Here is an 11,649-nt window from a genome sequence, read left to right on the forward strand (position 1 = left end):
ACGTGTGAGAGCATTATGGTTTATTTAGGAGAAAGCCTGGATACCCGGAGGTGGATTTAGCACTCACTAAAATCCAGCATTAGATTCTTCACAGAAGGGTGAATGTATCCGTATTCTTCTATAATCACAAAGCTAAAGCTAATGCTTACGCTCTCCATGAGAGCACATTTCCTCTCCACCTCACCTGAACCAGTGAAGTTCCAGTTGAGAAACTGGAGCTTTTCATAGGAAAAGGTGTTACATAAGACCACAAAGACTAGACATATTCACACATCATCACCTGCCTCCTAAACAGATGAACAAGTAGGAGGATCTTCATGATCTATGTTGTTTGGATCTGTAGCTCCTCCACTTCAGCATGTCTGTTTGTGTTAATGATTCTTTTACTGCCAACTTGTGGTCAGTGTAATTATTTGCTGACTATTTGCTCTGTTTGCTGATGACATGAGGACAGTTTTGCAGTGCAGTGATGATGTAGAATAATGATGATGATGATCATGATGAGTGGTTTTTAAGAGTGAATATAAATCTCATGGAATTAATCAAATCAGACCATAATAAATGTTAATCTATGGTTGTTGCAAAAACAAAACTTTTATTTTTAAATTGTTTATTGATGATATTAATGTATAACCCTATAGCCCATAAGTACAGATATTAGAATAAAAGACAACAAAATAAGTAAATATATCTAAATAGAGATAAGAATAAAAGGACAGTAATAGTGCCAAGGTCATTATATCTGACTGTTCTAAGTACATAGTGTATTTACAGGGTCTGTTACATTCTCTCTCTTCTATATAGGATTTATTCTTTACTACGACACACTGATGTATTAAACCCAGTATATCTACCGCCCCCTACTGATTAAAGCTTAAATATTTACGGTTAAATACATTTCAGTCAGTTTACAATCTGCTGGACTTAAAGGTGAACATTTAGATGTTACAGGTCATCTTTTTTCTTCTTGAAGATGTTTCCATCTGGCTGCACCCTCCAGGTCACTGTGCTGTTCTCCAACATGCCATGTTCTTTCAGTTTTTGCTTCATCTGAAGATCATAATTAGGATTTAATTATTAAAACCAAAACAAAAATACATTTAAAAATGAATTCTAGTGAGAAACATTAACAGAAAATTTCATACAAACTTTCTCCAAATTTCAGAGACGTCCTGAGACTCACCTGCTCTAAAATGGACGACTGAACAGCAGGATCAAACACACTGCCATCAGACTTCACCTGCAGTCTCACTGTCTGACTCCACATAGTGTAAACTGTGGAATAAACACACACACACACACGCACACACACACACACACACACACACACACACTAGTTTTAATTTCTATTTTAAGTCTAATTTGAACGTCCTCCACATTCTTCTCCTTGTACTGTCAGTTACTCCTGAATTAAATAAATAATACATTTTAAATTTATTTATTTGTTTTTGAACTAATAAAAATAAGTGTATTAAATTAAAATAATCTTTGAGTATTTTATTTGCCATCAATTGTATATTAATAGCAAAAACCAAGAAAAACACAAGACTCACTGGAATGACAGAAGAAATAGTACAGGGTGGTGCAGGGTGTATTATAGAACAGTCTGTTATAAACCATTGCACAGTTCGCATTGCCATAATAATTATAGGGGTATCCAGGAGCCCATGGTAGGTTTGAAGCGGTGGTTCCATCTGACCACTTCCATGTGTCGTCTCTGTAGAGCCCAATCCAGGAATCACCCTGGATATTCCACACCTGCCATAACATGTTTTGGTCTGAACTGTTAAGAGCGCTGGCCAAATCTGTGTGATTTTCTCTACAGTAAGCCTGAGCTTGAGGCCAGGACAGAGGTGTAGTGATGCCAATAAACTGGGCAGCACCACTGAAATTAGCTGTGGGGAAAAGATAAAGGTCATGTCTCAGTCATCTGTCTGTACAGGAAACATGACACCAAAATACAACCCAAAATGTGATAAAGTAGTATCATGATATTCACTCACCATTATAGCAGATAAAGGGAATTAGTAATGTACATGGTAAATCCCACCATGCATTACCACTACCTATGATACCACATGCTTCGTTTCCACCGACAGTATTAGGCTGTCCAGAGTACCAGTCTGTATAAGTGACATTCTTCAGTGGGAGGTCGTTTAAGGACCAGCGCCAGCTATTGATATCATTGTATAATCCGACCCAGGCAGCTCCTGACAGATGTTCTTCTGTTTCTTTCTTCAATCTTAGCCAATCAGTATCACTTACGACTGTTGCCAGGTCATTGTAAGTCACCCTGCAGTAATTTTGTGCAACAGGCCATGTCACCGCTGTCATTATCAGGTCATAATGGTGAGTGACCATTTGCAGGACAGATACAGCAGATGAGACCAGTCCTGTTGGTGACATTTGACACACAGTAAACTTTAACTGGTAAATATTCGACTATTTCCAAATTAGATTTATTACTTATAATTCAATAAGTTATTTTTAAATTAGATTTAGTTATAGATCATTGATTTTTGAAATTATTTCAGTAAGTACTGAAAACTCCACTAATCCAGAAGTGAACAGTTTATAAAATATAAATATATCAAACAAATATAAATACATCAAAGAATTGTTGCAGATTATGACTTTTTTTAGAATTAAAAATGAAATAAAATGTTTTATGAGAAAGATCAATGAATTTTTCTTAACATGTGCTGAAGTGAAACAGCAAATAATAAATATAAAGTAATATAAAGTTGTTTATTTATCGACTTATGAGTTCAAATTCAAATTTATTTGTATAGCGCTTTTAACAATTGACAAATAAAACAAAAGGTTAACATAAAGATTGTTATAAAAATCTTTATAATAATAACATAATGACAGATATATTTTTAACTTACTAATAATCTCTCATTGAATAGCATAACTATCGTTGTTTTAAACTCCATCCAGTTTTGTAAAAAATAAAAACAAAAAATGATATGAATAGGGTTATAGATAAAAACCTACAATATTAATTTACGTAATATTAATGATCATTTTGTTAACTATATAAATGAACAACAAAAAGTGGTTTATGAAACTGTTCTTACCAGTGAGACCCAGGAAAAGGAAAAGGTTCAGCTTCATGATGGACAGATAGCTGAGGAACAAATGTACACAACGTTTATTCATAATTTTTGTCTTTTGAATTTAACACTGTAGTACATTTGTTCTTTATCATGCATTGGAGTCGGAGAAAGATTTTAGTGGAGGTTAATTTATTATTTTTTAAGATACTAACGTTTTCAGAGCAAAATTCAAACAAGCATAAAAAAGAGCAATCAGAAAGTCAGGATATCAGTGAATAGTACAAAATGGACAAATCCAAAGATTGAAAATCAACAAAACAAGATAAAATATTCAAGCCTTGATAATTAGACAACAGTTACCCAAAACAAGATGCACATAACAAAGGAGATGGTATTGAGCTGAAAGGTGTGAAACAAGCAAATAAGTGACAGAATGATAAGCTCATGAGCAAGGCTTGGGAAGCTGCCTCATTGACCTCAGCCATGACCTTGGATAGATCTTTCATTTTCTCTTGGTCTCCACTCCTCCACTCCATGCAGCACCTCATGTTCAGCTGAATTGGTCTTACTCTTTAACGGGAGCTCATATCAAGGGCAGTCTAAACACCAGTCTCTGAGGCTAAAAAACTTAGCTGGGTTTTCCAAGGTTGGGTGTCACTGGGCAAAAAGGTGTTTTACCTTCACATGGAAGCGAAGGCTTAGAGTCTGCAAGGCTTTCAAAATAAAATTGACACTGTAGCAGGAATCCTTTAGGAGGGAATTCAGGATCCTTGTAGTGAGCTGGAGTATCAAACTTAAGAAAAACTGAATAAAGTCAGATGTTAGAATCATGGTCCAGTCATGTCATGTGATGGTGCCAGAGACAGATACACGTACAGATTAAAGACTGGTTTAAAAAACACTCCACTGTGGAGGCAAACAGTTCAGAAATGGAGGATTGGCATAGAGTTGAAAGCCGCAGCATCCGGCATACAGGGTGAAAATGTGACATTCTTATTTAAATCTTTATAAAATACCAATTTAATTACTGCTTAATAATAAAACTCTGGTCATGTAGTATAATAATGTTTATTAACCCTGTTAAGATACTGTACACAAACTGCAGAAGTTCAGTAACAGATAATTCCTTTAATAAATTTACTTCAAATGTTTTGATATGTAAAAAAGCAATTTGTTGCAGAACAGCAGGAATTCCAGCATTAGAAACCCACTGCTTACCAAAGATTAAAGGTTTTATTAGTTTTGTACACTATTACTTAAATTACACCATTTACATTCAAATATATAACTTATATACATTAACTTTCTATAATAATTCGATAATTAGTTCAACTAAAAAGTTGAATCAATTCTTATTTTTACAATAAGGAGAACATTATAACTCACCTATAAAAATCTGAAGGCTGCTGTTTCTTCAGTAGATCTCTTTTAGATCTTCACTGCCTGCACACACAACTCTCTAATATCTTATCTGTTTACTTCACCTGTTCTTTTTCATCCTGGAAAGATTCCCACGTGTGATGCAGAATTATTTCCATATTACGTAAACTATAACATAGGAGCAAAAGTCCTTCTTTAAATAAAAGCAAATTATGACCCGTCTTCCTCAGATTTCAGCACAGAAAGTGAGATTTTTTTTTTTTATGAGCCACAACAACAACTTTCGCTCAAAAAGTGCAGTCTCTTAGTTTGTGCCTTGAAATGTGACGGCTAACAGTAGATGCTGGTGTTCATCCATGACATGTTCCTGTTAATTCCACACTTGTCTATTCTGTGTCCATGTTACATAATTCTAGTGTTTGTCCATCTGTGTTCATCAAAATAAACATCAGCACCTACATTCGCCTTCAAATCATCCATTAGGAAGAAAATTTGAAACACCTTTTTGTTAAAAATCAGAACAGCAGAATATTACAGTATTAGAGTCTGACGTCTGTCCAAAGACTCAGGGTTTATTATTATTGTATCCTCTTACTTAACGAAATCTTTTAACATTTTAAGCAGATAAGATTTATGTCATACTAAATACTATATGGTATAATTTTACTTTCTTCAGTTACTCAACTTTCTACAATAAATTGTGTTTATTGTAAATCTGTGTTTTTTTAGATCTTCACTGCTTGCACACGACTCTCTAAAGAGCTTATGTTTTCTTCATCTCTGGATATATTTTGAATATTTGTTGTCACGCTCTGCTCTGACCTTGTGATGTCGTTTGTTTATGACCTCCATATCCTTTGCCTTGACCTAGAAATTCTTTCTGATTTGTTCTGATGGAAGCTCAATGGCAGCAGCATGAGTTCTTTTCCAAATCCGAGTAAAACATAATTCTATAATCTGTTTTAGCATTTACACGTCTTATCATCTGACATGGACTAGAACTGTTAGTCTTCCTAGACCGTGTCTTTGTAGACTTTTGTCATACAGACGTTTGTCATACTCTTTCCTAATGATTGCACCGCAGCACCATTGTGCTGGAAATTTAGCCTATGTCTTTTTTAATTCTCTTGCAGTTGGTCTGATGCTCATAATGCTAAATGCTATAGGATTTTACATTTTGTTATGCCATTTGTTGTGATAATTATACTTTTGTTGTCACTTTGGATCTTCCAGGGTATTTCTCTTTAGGTGTTATGTGTAAATCTGTAGATGCCCTAGTTAATAACACTTATGTAGCTGTTCTAATCAACATGATGAAGTAAGTTCTGATGATTACTGGGTCTGACCACCAAGCTGGATGTCATATGAGATCGAGGTTGTGAGACGCACCAAAGAGCAGTGAGACCCTCTTTGATGCTCCTTTAGAGCATGTCCTGGTCCTGCTGGGACCCATGAGGGCGTTCATATATTTTGAATATTTGTTGTCACACAGTAAAAACAGAAGTGTTAATTTAACTCCTAAAGAGTTGAATTTGACTCTGTTTCAGATAACATTTGGTCCCGCTCTAAATCAGTGTAAAATTTACTCTTTGGTCAGTGTCAAGTTTTTAGAGTTAATTCTACTCAATATTGTGTAAAAAATAACAATGAAATGTGTAAAAGTATTTAACACTGTAGCTTAATCACACTGTTAAGAGTAATATAATTACACAGTATAGAGTTAATTTTACTTTTAAAAAAATGACACTTTAAGTGTAATATTTACTTTTCATTTCTCTACAGTGTTTTAAAAATATATAAAGCATACGAAATAAATAAAAACGAGCACAATAACACTAGATCACAGAACTCAATTTATTGGAAAATAAAATAAAGCATTTCAACGTCATTGAATTTAAAGAATTACAACGTCATTGCAAACCCATTGCCTTGTCAGAAAACAGAAACATGTATAACATCATAAAAATGTTTACCAGAGAAAGCAATTTGGCACGCTTCAGAAAAAGGGTCCTGCCTGTACAAAGCCCATGAATTACCTTAAAGTGCTTAACAAGGTTGTTTGGACTTCCATGGTCACTTTTGCAAAGAAAACACTTCATAGTTTTATCTCAACTAATGCACCATTCTCGCCCGCAACTCTAGGAGTCTCCTTTGTTTCCCCCATGTCAATGTTATAGATGGTTGTTTGCACAAAAGTGAAAAAGCTGCTAAGGGAAGAACTGTATGAAGTACCAAAGACGTAATGGGCTTTAAAGAGTTCGTCAAAAGCTCCAACTGAACCTGTTGCCTTGCATGGAAGTGCATGCTTGTCAACCACAAGGAAGTAGGAATGAATGGTGCTCTGTGTGGATCCCTGGGCGAGAAGGTAGGGCTGACTGCTTTGGGTAATGTTGTCTAGATGCTGCTGCACACTGGTTCCAACCTACAACAAAACACATTCAACAGAATTGTTTTGTGACTAACTTCTGACAATAGATCAGATCACCTCCAACTGTGCACAAGATTGAGGTGATGGAAGATATATTTTAAACAACTGTTAAAGTATTAGTTCACTTTGAAAAATGTTTTGCTGATAATTTACTCACCCCCAGGTCATCCAAGATTCATGTCTTTCTTTCTCCAGTAGAAAATAAATAAAGGTTTTTGAGAAAAACATTCCAGGATTTTTCTCCATATAATGAACTTCCATGGTGACCAACGGTTTGAGGGTTCAAATGAAATGTCTCAATGTAGCTTCAAAGACTCAACAATCCCCACAGAGAAATAAGGGTCTTATATAGAGAAACGATCGGCTGTTTTCAAAATAAAAATAGTATACGTTTTAACCACAATTGGACTTTTCTGACATCATGACGTAATGCATGGCACATCTTGAGATTCTACAACATGTGCAATTGTGGTATTTTTACTTTGAAAACGATTGATTGTTTTGCTAGATAAGAACCTTATTTCTCTGTTGGGATCATATTGAGACTTTGAAGTTACATTGAGACAGACTTTGAACCCTCATTTGAACCCTCAAACCGTTGGTCACCATTGAAGTCCATTATATGGAGAAAAATCCTGGAATGTTTTCCTCAAAAACCTTAATTTATTTTCAACTGAAGAAAGAGAGACATGAATCTTGGATGACATGGGGGTTAGTAAATAATCAGCAAAAAAAAATATAAGTTAACTAAGTTAACCCTTTAAGCATACCTTTTGGAATCTGATGAGCTGATCTACAGCTTGATACACAGAAAGCTTTCCCGGCCTCTTTCTACCTTGGGCAGATGGTGGTAGCAGATGTAGCAGCAGCAAGATGTCAGACATGTCACTGTCCCAGCCTACAAATAAGTAAATAAAAACCTGGTTTACATTATGCCATATCATAGCATTCACAATGACAACTTGCATATTACGAAAATGTACACTACACACCTACATAACCTACAATAACAAGTAAAACAGTTCCATTCATACCATTCTCAACTTCAGCAGCTGACTCAGCATTGCACATCAAATCCAAGAGTTCTGTGGTGGGTACAAGTCCATGGCTTTCCTTTAAAACTTTTGCTTTAAAAGTGGTTGGCCACTTCTCAAAGAATTTGTTGGCCGTGGCCTCACCAAGCAGAAATCTGAAATCTTGTTCTATCTGCAATGTAACACACAGAAGTGATGAGTGATACCTAATGCTACATTGGATATTTTGGTGATGCAGTGAATTAAGACGTCATACCAGGCCTGGTATGTCCAGAAATCGTGGGAAGACCAAGAAGACATCTGATGATTTGGCTTCATTGTTGACCATTGCTTGCCGATACATGAAGGTCATTTTCATCTTCTCACAGACAGTCTTTTCATCAGCAGAGTGTCTCAAAACAGCAATAGCTACTTCCACATCCTCATCGGATGGCTCTCTGTCAAAGGTGAAGGTCTGAGGAACACGGCCTGGCCCACCAACTTAAGACAAAATAAAATGTTAAAAACTCATTTCTGTATACAATTCACAGGTCACCAATATAATCACATGTCACTGATGAGTACCTTTAGGAGATTTGCTAACTGAGGCACCTCTTTCCTCTGCTGTTTTTCTTTGTATGGTCTTCAATCGCCATGCAAGGTATCCTGAACCACTCTCTGGATCGTAGTAATGTTCCTAAGTGATTATAAATAAATTATAAAAGAGTGAATATGTGCATAATGTTGCAATAACCCATTTACTTACATATCCATGTTGTGAGTATGGGTCTTCTAGATAGGGAAACAAAGCTACTATCCCCTGTGCATACATCACTCTGACACTTTTGGGGGGGATGTCCTAGCATATGAATTCAAAGTTAACATCACACTCAAATGACATTGCACAACACAATTTACATAATTAATATTTGTAAAATAATAACAATATTTACAGCCCAGCTATATGCTTAATGCTTACCCATGTGTTTCTGTCATCTCAGCAGCAAGTATGTTAATCATCTGTCTTCTGGTGCCATGATGATGATTGTGAGGCACCTGTTCATTATGAAATTGGAAAAAAAATAAATAAATTACCGGTATTTTAAGACGATAAATGTTCTCATTCCGGCCTTTAAACTAAACAAACTAATTTGTGAATTGTCTAAATGAATACCAAGTCCTTCATTGCCCAGCTTGATTCTCAGAGTTCCAGGTGACTCCTTCACTATGTCTTCATAAACCTCTGTGTCAACTTCTGTGTCTGACTGGTCATACACCTTAATGTCTGGCTGCCTGCTTTCTGGTATGTTGTATTTTAGACACTGTTTTAAAAAAAAAAAAAAAAAAACATGCATTCTCTTCTCACAAGAATCAAAGTTTGCCTCATGTATTCAGTAAATCATGAAAGACAAGTATCTGCAGCCGATTATATGTAACTAAAAATATAAAGCACAACAGAAATTATTATTGACCTAACTAGATATCATAACATAATAGGTTAAAGCTGTATTACTTTGTCATTGCATGAAGTATAGGCTATAGCTTTAACCTATTGTACCCACCTTCTTTCAAGGAAGCACTGAATGTCAGCTCAGACAGCTTGATGTATTTCTGCTCTTCCCCGAATTGAACACGCAACAGCATTTTGCCTGTTAACAAAGAAAATATATATTTAAAATCATAATTTGGGGCTGGTTCAACTAAGAGTTAGCTATCCATTTCTCTCATGCACAATGCATTACTTAGATGTTACACTGCATTTACAAAGGGCAGCTGAAGAAGACAAAGTTGTGCTGGTTGAATATAACCTTAGGCTATTTTCTGTAGCAAATTAGGCTAGTTAAAGTTAAGAGACACGGTTAGCTAGCTCATTAGCTATTTTAGTTCGAACAATAACCCGTTAAAATTGTTAAGCCATGTTAAACAAACACGTCATGCAATCAGTGATCTAAGTTATTGTTTTATAAGACCAACATTAACTATCAAAAGCATGCTAACATTACCAGTATATATAAAAAAACCTAGATTAACGTTGCCTGGGAAGCTAAAATATACGTTAGCTAAGAATATCTATTAACTGTATTAAATCTTTTGTTATAGTGACTGAGTTAACGTTATTTTACGCATAAATTATTCTGACTTCATTCGTGAAAGCATTGCAACACATAAAGAAACACAGTTACCGATACAGATTACTATAACTTGTAATATGACCTCAACTAATATCAGCACACTTTTAAAATGATGTAAAGTTAAAAAATACCGTTGTGGTGTGGACAACACAGGATGTTACTTGCCCAGTAATATCAGTGGCCTAGCGTTGCTCCTTCTGAGTCTTCTACCAAAAGTTTCACAGCACAGCAGAGTGGCGGGTATTCATCACTGCTGTAGAGTTAAAATTGACACTGCGTTTCTGCAGATTTTTACACTCACTTTTAACTCCACTAATAGAGCAACTTTACTCCCCAAAATGTTGAAAATACTCTATCTGGGTTAAAATAACTTTAAAATATTAACACCCCATTTTTTACTGTGCATGCTCTGCTCTGACCTTGTGATGTTGTTTGTTTATGACCTCTTCTTATGATCATCGTATTCTTTGCTTTGACTTAGAAATTCTACCTGTTCTGTTCTAATAAACATGTCCTGAACATAGGAGGTTCTTCATGATCTATGATGTTTGGATCTGTAGCTCCTCCACTTCATCACATCTATTTGCGTTAATGATTCTTTTGCTGCCAACTTGTGGTCAGTGTAATTATTGCAGACTCTTTGCTCTGTTTGCTGATAACAGTTTTGCAGTGCAGTGATGATGTAGAATAATGATGATGATGATAAAGATGATTAGTTTTTAAGAATGAATATAAATCAAACATAATTAATAATAACAGACCATAATAAACGTTAATCTATGGTTGCTGCAAAAACAAGTTTTATTCTTAAATTGTTTATTGATAATATTAATGTATATCCCTACAGCCCATAAGTACAGAAATTAGAATAAATTACAACAAAATAAGTAAATATATCTAAATAGAGATAAGAATAAAAGGACAGTAATAGTGTCAAGGTCATTATATCTGACTGTTCTAAGTACATAGTGTATTTACAGGTTCTGTTACATTCTCTCTCTTCTATATAGGATTTATTCTTTACTACGACACACTGATGTATTAAACCCATGAACCTCTTTGACTTTCTCCTTATCACTGATCCCCGTGACCCGAGGTAGTTCGGATCACCGGTAGAAGATGAGTGAGTGAGTGAGTGATTTACAGTAAGTGGAAGTAGAGCGGCTTAGAATAATACCTTATACCTTATATGTCTTGATTAATGTAATTATAAATCATATTGTATTTATGTCTAGTCCTGTTATGAATCAAAACCAGATTTTATGTATGTATGAGTATGCGTATGTGTATGTATGTGTATATATATGTAATGTGTATAGGTGTATATATATTAATTGTGATGATTGAAATGTTGTTGTTGTAGTGTTTGGACCCCAGGAAGACTAGCTGATTGCGCAGACTTTCAGCTAATGGGATCCATATAAATAAACAAATAAACAATAAATAAACAAATAAACAATAAACAATACCTGCAATTTCACTTTTCTACCACTAGAGGTCTTTGCATACACATGGTCAGGAGTATGCGTACCTATACACACATTCCCACGCACAGGATCTTTATATATTACATTCTATCCATAGACATGCACAAATTATGCATAAAACTACACATACACAAGATTAATACAATA

The 11,649-nt window shown here is 35.1% G+C and overlaps 2 protein-coding genes and 1 long non-coding RNA gene across 4 annotated transcripts; all 3 read right to left on the reverse strand.

Annotated features, from left to right (window-relative positions):
- Positions 1 to 647: 647 nt before the first annotated feature.
- On the reverse strand, positions 648 to 2,130 carry LOC132848113 (macrophage mannose receptor 1-like; the record flags this gene model as incomplete). Its single annotated transcript, XM_060873604.1, has 3 exons — positions 648 to 1,050; positions 1,554 to 1,895; positions 2,004 to 2,130. Coding segments are annotated over 3 exons (567 nt in total), but the record flags the coding sequence as incomplete, so codon positions are not given.
- A 3-nt stretch (positions 2,131 to 2,133) lies between these two features.
- LOC132847912 (uncharacterized) lies at positions 2,134 to 4,463 on the reverse strand. Its single transcript, XR_009648674.1, has 3 exons — positions 4,449 to 4,463; positions 3,084 to 3,133; positions 2,134 to 2,393 (listed from the first exon to the last, which is right to left on the reverse strand). It is a non-coding gene; the product is annotated as an uncharacterized LOC132847912 (long non-coding RNA).
- Positions 4,464 to 6,277: 1,814 nt separating this feature from the next.
- Positions 6,278 to 9,533, reverse strand: LOC132847913 (uncharacterized). 2 transcript variants are annotated; one of them, XM_060873407.1, is made up of 9 exons: positions 9,446 to 9,533; positions 9,058 to 9,205; positions 8,863 to 8,939; positions 8,650 to 8,742; positions 8,469 to 8,580; positions 8,161 to 8,384; positions 7,905 to 8,076; positions 7,641 to 7,768; positions 6,278 to 6,864 (listed from the first exon to the last, which is right to left on the reverse strand). In XM_060873407.1, exons 4-9 carry the CDS (start codon positions 8,713 to 8,715, stop codon positions 6,538 to 6,540), a joined length of 1,029 nt encoding a protein of 342 aa, XP_060729390.1. In that variant the 5' UTR covers positions 8,716 to 8,742; positions 8,863 to 8,939; positions 9,058 to 9,205; positions 9,446 to 9,533; the 3' UTR covers positions 6,278 to 6,537. The 2 variants fall into 2 exon arrangements, with proteins under 2 accessions (XP_060729390.1, XP_060729389.1); XM_060873406.1 differs by having other exon boundaries at positions 8,650 to 8,939.
- Between the last annotated feature and the right edge of the window lie 2,116 nt (positions 9,534 to 11,649).

Source organism: Tachysurus vachellii, chromosome 7, assembly GCF_030014155.1.
Source record: "Tachysurus vachellii isolate PV-2020 chromosome 7, HZAU_Pvac_v1, whole genome shotgun sequence".
NCBI classification, from domain to species: Eukaryota; Metazoa; Chordata; class Actinopteri; order Siluriformes; family Bagridae; genus Tachysurus; species Tachysurus vachellii.